The 11,973-nt window shown below is 44.0% G+C and overlaps 1 protein-coding gene and 1 long non-coding RNA gene across 2 annotated transcripts; one reads left to right on the top strand and one right to left on the bottom strand.

The window, feature by feature from the left end:
* Positions 1–3,452: 3,452 nt before the first annotated feature.
* Positions 3,453–6,482, bottom strand: LOC100822789 (elongation factor 1-alpha). The gene is made up of 3 exons (XM_003558411.4): positions 6,332–6,482; positions 5,222–5,691; positions 3,453–4,566 (listed from the first exon to the last, which is right to left on the bottom strand). The coding sequence occupies exons 2-3, from the start codon at positions 5,681–5,683 to the stop codon at positions 3,685–3,687; spliced, it is 1,344 nt and encodes a 447-aa protein (XP_003558459.1). The 5' UTR covers positions 5,684–5,691; positions 6,332–6,482; the 3' UTR covers positions 3,453–3,684.
* Positions 6,483–6,693: 211 nt separating this feature from the next.
* LOC112271122 lies at positions 6,694–8,204 on the top strand. Its single transcript, XR_002964011.1, has 2 exons — positions 6,694–7,299; positions 7,727–8,204. It is a non-coding gene; the product is annotated as an uncharacterized LOC112271122 (long non-coding RNA).
* The last annotated feature ends 3,769 nt before the right edge of the window (positions 8,205–11,973 follow it).

Raw genomic sequence — 11,973 nt, 5'->3', positions numbered from 1 at the left:
ATGATGAGGAAGTCAGAACTCAGAATACAGCATATCAAATGGAAATTAAAATTGCATCGAAGATATCAGTGCTCCTTGCACTGGAGTAACCCGAAAGCATGTAAATGAGCAAAATGGGACCGAATAAGTTGCTCTGCAGTGGGCAAGTCACGTGACAGGAGTAGAAGCTGATGATCCAGCGAACGATTCGAGGCAGGATAATTTGTTTCCAATGGGATTAGGATGGATTCAGCATCTACCACTGGCTAACCGCGCTAGTAGCAGTGGAGCGAGTGCTGAGGGATGGAGGCTCAATGTTACGGACTGCGATCTTTTACCAAGATGAGAACGGCATAACGGCACACAACCATTGTAGCCCATGAGCCAATCTACAGCCGCCGTATCTCAGCTGCCTCGTTCGTCAGACTCTTTCTAGAAGAACGGTAGTTTCGAAGCCACCAGACTTGACCCGATCCAAACCAAACCAAGACAGGACAAGCTTGGCCTGAGCTTCGAAGCCAACTGACAGAACATGGAAAACCGCTACCCAGATCAGCAGCATGAGTGAGCTGACCTGTGACAACACCTTGCGCCTACTTGTTTCTCGATGCCGCACATTCTCAAGGCACACAATTAATCCTAACACACGCAGCTTCTACTATGTCAGTCCAAGATAGAAATTAGACTTATGAAATAGTTTGTGTCTAACTCGTACCCTCCGTCAGCTAGGCTAAAAAAGTGAGAGGCCAAATGAGAGGGCTCAACACGATTATGCATACTTGCAATGATCGAGAGTAGAGAAGGAAGGCTTGATGTGTATGAGGACAGGCACCGCAAAGTACTCCCTCCGATCCTTTTTAATTGTCAAAATATTACATGTATCTAGACGCCTTTTAGGCATAGATATATTCATATTTAGACAAATTTGAGAAAATTAATATGAATCGGAGGGAGTAGTATATAGATGGAGAACGACTTTAATGCATACCATGAGTTGGTTGGAGCATGTATGGTTCTAAATTTTATATCATAACATTAATACATACGTGCGTGGTAGAGAGAAACAGTTACATTATAAATCAACGCGTCTAGACTTTGTGTAACTCCAGATAAGAATAAAAATTGAAAAGATGAGTGTGTTCAAAAGCAAATGGGGCAGCTCAGTCAGCTCTCTATTCTTCAGTGACCGGGGTAAGTGTATACAATTTTTTGTTCAATTAGTGGCAAGAACCACAGATGCAAAGCTCAAGGTTGGCCTTTGCGAACTTCTACGTAAGAAGCAAACGTCCGGTCATGCAACAATAATTTTGATCAGATTGAAACAAAACAATATTTTCCTCAATAGAACAGAATAGAGTATATTCTAAAATGTGAATTGTGCTTGATCCAATTTCAAGCCTGGACTATAAACTCTTCTATGTTCGATCCGGACATTCTAAAACCGTTTAATCTCCAGCACGGTTTTGCGTAACAGTTTTGTAGGTTCGTGCTTCCAAAAAAAAAAATATGGGGAAAATGAATAGACGTGATTCAACGGGATGCCCTGCTCATTATGTCCCTCAGTGTATATGTAAACTGATCGCTGGTTACCCTGTAGTAGATCTCAGGCCGACCCAGTCCAATCACTGCAACCCATGCATTGGCTCAAGTTGCTCTAAGCACAGACAGCCAATAGGTGGCCCTTGACATGGCCATTCCACAGGAAGCAACTCAAGCAACGAACGCTCGTCCCGTCGTTCGTCGATCGGTTTCTGAAAGACTGGTATTTCTGAATCCACCTGACTTGACCCGATCCATACCAAGCTAAGCCAAGCTTAGCCTGAGCTTTGAAGCCAACATACAGAACATGGAAAACTGCTACCTAGACCAGCAGCGTGAACTAGCTGACCCATGTACACGGTTTGCGGCCATTTGTTTCTCGATGCCACACATTCCCAAGACACGCATCCTAAAGCACGCAGCTTCTATTATGTCAATATCTACGGGCGTTAGCTAGACTAGGCCAGTCCAAGATTGAAATTAGACTTATGGAATACTGGTGTCTAATTCGTACCGTCCTTTAGCTGGGCTAGATCAACACGATTGTGTACACTTTGCAAGCAGAGTAGAGAAGGAAGGCTGCTGTGCTAGTAGTATATAGAAGGAAGGCTTGCTGTGCTAGTAGTATATAGAAGCAGAACGACTCGTACCTACTGAGTTGGTTGCGCAAATAAGTTAGGTGTATGGTTCTAACTTTATAGCATACATCAATACATACCAGCGTGGTAGAGAGAAACTTTTTACACTATAAATCCACCTGTCTAGACTATGATTATTAGTATTATTTATTTTGCGGGGAAGACTATGATTATATTCGTGTATACGAATTTCGGTTCAAGTAGTGGCAAGAACACAAGAAATTTGCTTGAGGTAAGCCTTTGCTAACTGCTCCGCACATTAGAAGCAAAAGTGCGGTCGTGCAACAATAGTTTCAATCAGATCAAATCAAAACAACACTCCCCTCAGAAGAACATAATACAGTCTATTCTAAAATGAGAATTGTGCTTGATCCAATTTCAAGCCTGGACTGTGAACTCGATCTTCTATGTTAAATCCGAACATTCTAGAACCATTTATTCTGAACTCCAGCACAGTTTTGGGTAACAGTTTTGTAGGTTCGTGCTTCCAGAAAAATGTGAGGCAAATGAATGGATGTATGACATTTACGAGAGTACGAGATTGTAATCCGTGAAAAATCATCTAAAATTATGACTTTTTATCATGGGTACCTGGTCATTTCTTGTCATGTTTTTTTAGGAGTTTTTGCAAGCTCTCAATTTGTAGCACATTCTTTGTTAAATGACTTTTTAGATCTTCTGAAACTTTTCTTTACACCTGAGTACCTGGTTTCATTTTTTTGACAGCTGAGTACCTGGTTTCCTCTCGGTGAGCGGGAAGTACAATAGTTTGGTTCAGTCCGAGTTGACCACCAAGAGAAAAGGAAACTCCTCGCTGTCCAATGCTAATTTGGGTTGAACAGTTAATTGTACTAGTCACACCCTCTAAAAAAGAGCAAATTATACTCCCTGCAATCAAATTAAGTGTCTCAAGTTTGAAAAAGGTACGGAGTAGTACTTGTCACCTGGAGCTAAACCTCCGGGCCCAGAAGAGGTGATGCAAATGGCAAATGTAGAACCTTTACTTTCGTTTGGGCAAGAATTTTGTGCAAATTACGAACAATCAGAACTGAATCGTAAATTGCCACTGGCGACCTGCGGGAAATTACGAAGAGTTCATGGCATTCCTAACGACTCGCATTCAAAATTTTGAATATACAGAGTAAAGCTGGAATTTTTAAGTAAAAAAACAATGAACAAGATACTAAGAACGAAATATGCATGCTAAACAAATTAAACAACAAACTAGAAAATTAAATTTGCAAACTATGGAAGAAAAGCAGGGAATAGCAGGCAGCACCAAGCACAAGAAAGAGCAGGGTATAAAAGTTGCAATCTTAGAACTAGCATTACAGAAAAGTAGGTTTGACCACAAATCATACTCAGCGCACAAATGTTCTGCCGAATCTGAAATAGAAATACAGTGTACTTAAACGACAAACAGGAACACTACTTGCATTGTTTTAGGAGTCTCAAGCAAGAAGTGCAATGGCCATAGACAAAACTTTAACACTAAAACTGCTGCTAGATATTTCCTCACAGGGACACCTCATTTCTTCTTGGCAGCAGCCTTGGTGACCTTGGCACCGGTTGGGTCCTTCTTCTCCACGCCCTTGATGACACCAACAGCAACTGTTTGTCTCATGTCACGCACAGCAAAACGACCAAGAGGAGGGTACATGGCGAAGGTCTCCACAACCATGGGCTTGGTGGGAATCATCTTCACGATACCAGCATCACCGTTCTTCAAGAACTTGGGCTCCTTCTCCAGCTCCTTACCAGATCGCCTGTCGATCTTGGTCACCAGCTCCGCAAACTTGACAGCAATGTGGGAGGTGTGGCAGTCCAGCACTGGGGCGTAGCCGTTGCCAATCTGACCAGGGTGGTTCATGATGATGACCTGTGAGGTGAAGTTGGCAGCCTCCTTGGCAGGGTCATCCTTGGAGTTGGATGCAACAAACCCACGCTTGAGATCCTTCACAGCAACATTCTTCACATTGAAGCCGACATTGTCACCAGGAAGAGCCTCCTGAAGAGCCTCATGGTGCATCTCAACAGACTTGACCTCAGTGGTCAGACCGGTTGGGCCGAAGGTAACAATCATACCAGGCTTGATGACACCAGTCTCAACACGGCCCACAGGCACAGTTCCAATGCCACCAATCTTGTACACGTCCTGGAGGGGAAGACGCAGGGGCTTGTCCGAGGGCCTCTTGGGCTCATTGATCTGGTCAAGGGCCTCAAGCAAGGTAGGGCCCTTGTACCAGTCAAGGTTGGTGGACCTCTCAATCATGTTGTCACCCTCAAAACCAGAGATGGGGACGAAGGGGACCTTGTCAGGGTTGTACCCGACCTTCTTGAGGTACGAAGAGACTTCCTTAACAATTTCATCATAACGGGCCTTCGAGTACTTGGGAGTGGTGGCATCCATCTGAAACATACCATCAGAGCATCCCATTAGTTTAACAGGACAAGTCAAACAACAGGCACTAGTTAAGGAAGTGACATTTGGACTGACTATGCCATCAAACATGATTAACAGAAAATATAACTAAAAAATAACAGTGAAGTGGTTATGAACAAACATGTAGTTCGAGTACTCAAGGAAGATATGAAGGATGCAATCACTACTCCTAGTTCAGGAGTAAGGTCAGATTAAATGGAGCAGAAAGTAATCATTAATAGTATCTTACATTACATCATCAACACATAACATGATAGATGGTGCTCAATTTGAGAGAACAATGGTGCTTAACAGTGAACATGTATCAAGTCAATCTTAATGATCAAGTGGATATTGCAAGATAACGGTGCTCAATTCACAAGGGAGTCAAATCAGAATATCAGATTAAATTGAGCAGAAACATAACAATTAACAGTATCTTCTGTTACATGATCAACACATAACATGATAAATGGTGCTCAACTCGTAAGGAGAATGGTGTTGGACAGTGAACATACTTTAAGTCATCCTTAATGATAATATCAAGTGGATATAGCAAGATAATACATGAATCTGAGCATTGTTCTATAGAATCTAGAACAGCATTTTACATACATATACAGAAGTTGGATAGCATGTATACCTTGTTGCAGCAGCAGATCATCTGCTTCACACCAAGAGTGAAAGCGAGGAGTGCATGCTCACGGGTCTGGCCATCCTTGGAGATACCAGCCTCAAAACCACCAGTGGTGGAGTCAATGATAAGCACGGCACAGTCAGCCTGGGAGGTACCCGTAATCATGTTCTTGATGAAGTCACGGTGTCCAGGGGCATCGATGACTGTGCAGTAGTACTTGGTGGTCTCAAACTTCCACAAGGCAATATCGATGGTGATACCTCTCTCACGCTCTGCCTTGAGCTTGTCAAGCACCCACGCGTACTTGAATGACCTCTTGTTCATCTCGGCAGCCTCCTTCTCGAACCTCTCGATCACACGCTTGTCAATACCTCCAAGCTTGTAGATCAGGTGGCCAGTGGTGGTCGACTTGCCAGAGTCGACATGGCCAATGACCACGATGTTGATGTGAGTCTTCTCCTTACCCATGGCTGAAACTGCAGCATCGAAGTAACAGGGATTAGAAAACAGTATATCGCCACCATCAACATGTCAACACAAATAATTACAAGAAACAGAACTAGATGTGTTAGTCAGATGGAACAACACCCGAGCAAGTATGACAAGACAGCATGCACCGGTTAGATCTACGGAAAAATATTAGAACTACAACATGGTGGAGACTAAATCTTGACCCAAAACTATCTGTAAGCAACAGTTATAACCGCTGATTCTAAATAAAATCTCTAAATCAGTACAAAATTAAGTACAACGACGTCAGTTCTACTCGACAAACCACAAATACATCGACCGATAGATTCAACCAAGCACGAAGAGAATCAGTAGGAAATCGCGCTTACAGCTGCGGAAGAGAATCACTAGGAAATCGCGCCTACACATGCGCATACAGATAATTGACAGCTCTCGCAAAAAATTATACAGAAACTGAGGGATCCACAGATCGATGCTACGTAGTACGAGCTTAGAGGGCATCCTCCATATTACATACAAAAACAACAATAATCTGCGCAACAAAACCGACCCAAACCTCGATCTAGCAGCAAATCGAAACAGAAGCACGTGCGTAGATCTAAGACTAAACCTCAGGGGAGGGGGAGGATCGATCCGGACGCTAACCTCGGAGGAGAAGGAGGAGAGAGGGGGCGGATGCGGCGGCGGCGAGATGGGAACTGTGAAAGGAAGGGGTCGGAGTAGCGGGGTGGCGCTTTATATTGGCAGAGAGGGCCGCTAGGGTTTCCTTCCTGGCCGTCTGATCTCGTAGCTGCCCTCTTGGTAAATCAGGTCCGTTGAGTGTTTCGTATCGCTGGTTCCTATCCTAGGGGCGGGGCCTACGGGTTTCCCGTGCTTTTTTGCTTTATGTCCACATTTTTGTTGCCGCAATTTTGGCAAGATATGATAATTAAGTTTTGATTATGCCAATCTTGTGTTCATGTTTTCTTTACGAATCGTGCCAAATTTCTGGCCACCCAAGAGTGAATCCTTGACCAATTTTTGGCTAGACAATGGTTGGTAAACTTTGTATGGTATGAATTGACACATACACTCATAACAATCAATCTATCGTTCTGCAGTTAGTTTAGTACCGAACTTCTCTGTTCTCCACCCCACTCGCCAAATCCCTCGCCTCATCCTTCCTCATTTCTTTCTCCTCGCGACTCACCTCCGCACCCCACATTCTCTCCTCTGCTGCTGCCACCGGACTACGCCCTGCGCTGCCCGCTGTACATTGGGCGCGTACGCGGCCCCGACCCGACGGCAGCTCGTGGATCCCCCACTCATGGCGGCGAAGGGGTCGAGCAGCCGGCGAGGGAAGAGCTGGAGGGAGGCCGGCGGAGGGGCGTGGGGTGGTGCATGCCTTCACCCGCGGCGGCGGCGCCACCAGAGGCAGCAGTTCAACGGAGGGGTTCGCCGGAGCCTGCATCGCTGCCCGGGGCCGAAATCTCTGCTGCTTCCGCTGTGCGGTGCTCGTGAGGCTAGGATTCTTGCTTGCCTTGGTTGCTTCGGCGTAGTGGTTCAGTGGGGAAGTGGGAGAAGCTGCTGGAAGACATTGAAGACTTGGAGGATGCGAGGAACAGAAGAGCAAGGTGAAGGGAGGATGTGTGTATGCATGTGTGCTGATGCATTGGTAGAGATTGATTAGTTTATGCATGTCGATTTTTGGTACACTTGATGGCCACTAATGTGCGTATGCATGTGTGTTGATGGATTGGATTGGATAGAGATTATTGTGTATTTGATTTAGTTCATGGGAGCCATCTATTTTGATTGACTATATAATTGTCCACTCCAAACATTGTGTACAAATTAGTTTCTGTTGATGCTTGTTCAACATAGTTGGTATTTCAGACAGTTGGGGTTCATAATTGTCCAGCCCAAGCATGTGGTACTAGTTCCTTCTTACATTGGTAACTTTGTTGTGTCCTACTGCTTGAGTTCTGTTTGATTGATTTATTGTTGCTTGAACTTTGAACTAACATGGAGACTAACTAGTTGAGCTTTGGTTTATTGTAGAGTGCTCGATTGCGAAGAAAAGGAAGACCCTAGTTGATACATATAGGGATGATGGGTCAAGAAGCGAAAGAATCAGGAGGTGTTTGCTTTCAACTAAGCATGCCTATGTGTGGAGGTCCGTCCCTGCTTCGGAGAAACCTCATCGACGTTGCCAAGCAAAGAAGGCCGATAGCTTTAGTGTCGCAGTTGAACTTAGTGTCCTAGCTGAACAATTGGCTAAAGTGCCGTCTGTGGTGGTCAATATTATCGAAAAGTAAGCTACAAAGACCATTGGAAGTTTATAGGAATAAACCACCATTGCTGAAAAAATTGTTATTGAGATATCATCTACAACACCCCAAAAAAGGTAATTGTCTGTTTCAAATCTTCTTATTATTTCCTTTTATGTGTTGGGTAATTTTTTGTTGTAGTGCGTGGTAATTTCTAGTATAATTGTCCTTATTTTTATGATAACTTTGTATGACTCGTGTTTTGGTCATTTTGTGCCATTTAGGGTAGTGATTTTTTATACTGTATGGTGGATGGTAACTCAATAGATAGTAGTGTGGTGATTTAGTAGACAAAAGAGTGGTAACTTTGCGCTCTGTTTCTTGGTAATTTTGTGCCATTTATAGGACGGTGACTTTTTATACTAGAGTGGATGGTAGCTCAATTGACAGGAGCGTGGTAACATTGTCCTCGGTGTATTGGTGACTTTGTGCCATTTAGTACAGTGACTTTTTATATTGTAGAATAGATGGTAACTCAATAGAAAGCATGGTGGTAATTTAATATACAGAAGATGGTAACTTTGTGCTTTGTTTCTTGGTATCTTTGTGCCATTTAGGATGGTGACTTTTTACACTAGAGTGGATGGTAACTCCATAGACAACAGGGTGATAACTTAATAGACAGAAGGGTGGTAAGTTTGTCCTCGGTATATTGGTCACTTTGTGCCATTAGGACGGTGACTTTTCAAACTGTAGAATGGATGGTAACTCAACAGACAGCAGGGTGGTAACTTAATAGACAAAAGGGTGGTAACTTTTTGCTTTGTTGCTGGGTAACTGTAACTCAATGGACAGTTGGGTGCTAACTTAATAGACGAAAGGGTGGTAACTTTGTCCTCTATGTGTTGGTAACTTTGTGCCATTTAGGGTGGCGACTTTTTATACTGTAGAGTGGATGGCAACTCAATATAGAACAGGATGTTAACTTTTTCCTCAGCGTCTTGGCAAATTTAATTTGCCAAATAAAGGATATAGCAAGATGTTGTTCGGTCTCACCTAACCCTTGAAAAACCATGTGCAAGATCCATGTTGACAAGAGAGACTGCGTGATGGGTATAGGATGGCTAGGTATATGTGTTTTTTTTTCCTAGATCTTATAAGGGGGCAGGGTAACTTCCTATGCCTAGGTATGAGAGTTCTTTTTGTCTCCTGGTGGGTAACTTCGGCTAGATTTTTGGTTTTGGGAAGAAAGAGCTCCCATGGGGGATCGGTGTCGTCCTGAGGACGAGGAAGAAGCAGTTGGTGGAGGTGTTGTGTCGTAGTATATTTTGGGCTTGGGCCGCGTTGTGTCGTAGTATATTTTGGGCTTGGGCCACGATTGAAAGGTTGGTGCAGGTAATGTTGGGCTGGTCCAACCCAGCTCGCGTGGTTGAATCGGTGCGCTCGTCGGGATCTTTCGGTACCTAGTCAGGAGCATAACAGTTGCCAAATAGTCAAGTGCATTGATCAGCTAGTCAACTCGCTTTATAATGGTTGATGACTTTTGAGATCAGAAAAGTCATCGGCACATCCCAAAATGAGATCTACTTTTTAGTCCGGTAACTTTTGTGAATAATGTGATAACTTAGTTATTACGGGTTGGTAACTTTGTATCAGAAAACAAAGTCATTGAAACATATACAAATGAGATCTACTTTTGAAGTACTCGTCGCGATGAAGTCAATGGCTAAAACGGGTTGTAAATCGGGTGTGTTGTTTGAGAGTTAAAGCATTTTGAACTTTTAAACGAGAAAGAATCTTGCTGACATCAGCTCTTTTGCCATTGCCTGCAAGTCTTGTGTGATTTTTCTTTTAGAGAACTAAGGACATAGCTGAGCTCGTATAGAAGGAGGATGCAAGCCCTGACCCGCTCGTGTTCGTGGGCTTCACGCGATCGCACACGGATTCCCACTCGCATGGTCGTTAGGATCGTTCGGTACCTAACTTAAATTATATTGCCATTTGTTTTGGTTTGTAGACGTCTTTGCTGACGTGTACGAAGTCAACGAGTCATGTAGGCCAGTCAAACATGTCAGAACTAGATTAGAACCTTGAGTGATCCACTTAAAATAAAATTAGGACCTAAATGTGCAATTTCATAATTTTAGGACTAAAGTGACACCAACTCAATAATAATAAGACCACGATACATTTATGTCTTTGATAGTTGGGTGGCCTTCTCTGCACTATTTTTACTCAGTTATTGATTTGGTTAGTCTGCGCGTGCGGTGCGTTTTCTCGTTCCTCAGCCTAGACCTAGCTTCTATATACAGATCCCTCTCATTCCAGTCTACTTATTATGTTCCCCGAACATTGCCTGCCACGACATGCCACGATCGCTCATTGAGATTTTGACTTGATCCCTATCTCATATCCGTCAAGTATATATATTGAACAGGGGCACTCGTTAGGAATGTGCGGCACCGGAAAAACACACTTGGTGGGCGATCGCTTTGTCAAGCCGTGAGACCCTACTCACTGCTCTTGTTGTTGTTCAGTCCCAGCGCGCTGCACCCATTGATGAGCATGTTTTGCGTAAGCATCTGAACCTGCCCCCAAACATTTGGGGTTGGGGGCCCGAAATCGTGATTAGAAATATAATTAAGTCCAGGGAGGACAGGAGGAAAAAGGGCCATCAACACACGTGAGGGAACTTCACATAATTCTCATTATTCTCCCTAAAGACAAGGCTGTCCAGTAGCCCAGGAAATCGACGGCATCCGACGCTTCTCTGATCGATCCGCTCTCGGTTCTCCTCTCAAAGATGATGGATAGGTTGCGTCGTTCCTGAATTATACTCCACTTAACTGTACTGTACGTCTGGCGGTCTAAGTCCCCTATCCTGTTTTTTCTTTACTTGTACTGATTTGTTCCCAAGTTTAACTAAAGTTCCAATTGTGATGTCTAAATTGAATGTATATCCCCTGGCGGAACTGCAGCAGCTACCTGCTCAAGGAAGAGAACAACGAGTTCATCCGTGTCGAGAATGAACAGAAACTTGTTGTCAAACAAATAACCATCAAAATTTGTGGTCTTGCTCCATTACACGTACCAGGCAGTTTTGTATTCTTAATTCAAATCTGTACTGTGGTCGACGGTAATAATTGTTTCATTTGCTTTGTGGAAACTGGATTGGCGAAAGCTGGTTGGATCATCCTCGACACTGGAGAGAAAAGCATGCATCCGGTACGACGTATATTTTACAATATTGCGAATTTATGATATATTTTTTTGAAAAGGGATGGAGTTCCGGTCTCTGCATCAACCGATGCACACAACTATAGTTAAGAATTTATGATGCACATCTTTTACTGCTATACTCAGAGTTCAACTGTAATAACATCAACATTTACGATCCATCTACATTTTGTAAACATAATATATACTCCCACCTCTCTAAATTGATATTGAGCCGTCTGTGCCACATATAGATCTTGATACGAACTGACCCGAAAAAAAAAAGATCTTGATACGAACTTCATGCGCCTCTAAGTCCAAGCTTACTTGTATGTTGTTCTGTTTTACTACCCACCCATTCACTTTGTCTGGTGAATGAAACCTGGGACACCATACTAGCATCTACTCGCATGCTCGTGACCCGATTCAACAGATCGGTGTGGATGTGGGAAACTCACGACTTGGGATTGAGCGGCATCAGAAAAACGGATCCGGCTCCTCTGACGTGAAGAAGAGAACTCACGATATGAGTTTACCTCACGAAACAGATACCTCCCGTCCAAACAAGAAGAAGAAGAACGAAATTGCAATCCGTTGCTTGCGCGTCCCTTGGTGGGCTCACCACCGACGGCTCACTCTCAGCGCCACCTCTTGCGCGTTCCTCAACTGCGCCGGTCCTCTCATCGCTGGCGGCTCAACCACGGCCAATCCTCCATTGCGTCACTTGCACCTCCATCAACCCGCTGAACTGGCGTATGTGCCTTCGTCTCCTACCTTGACTCGCCCGCGCCGGCGTCAGCACCTTTGTCACCGACGAACGAA

Source organism: Brachypodium distachyon, chromosome 1 (assembly GCF_000005505.3).
Source record: "Brachypodium distachyon strain Bd21 chromosome 1, Brachypodium_distachyon_v3.0, whole genome shotgun sequence".
Classification (NCBI taxonomy): Eukaryota; Viridiplantae; Streptophyta; class Magnoliopsida; order Poales; family Poaceae; genus Brachypodium; species Brachypodium distachyon.
This window is presented reverse-complemented; position numbering and strand designations above follow the sequence as displayed.

What these genes read in the sequence shown, in the direction of transcription:
- LOC100822789 (XM_003558411.4), bottom strand. Translation starts at nt 5,683, where the DNA reads ATGGGTAAGGAGAAGACTCACATCAACATCGTGGTCATTGGCCATGTC. An exon ending in TGATCTGCTGCTGCAACAAG is followed by an intron (nt 4,567 to 5,221) that starts GTATACATGCTA and finishes GGTATGTTTCAG; the next exon opens with ATGGATGCCACCACTCCCAA.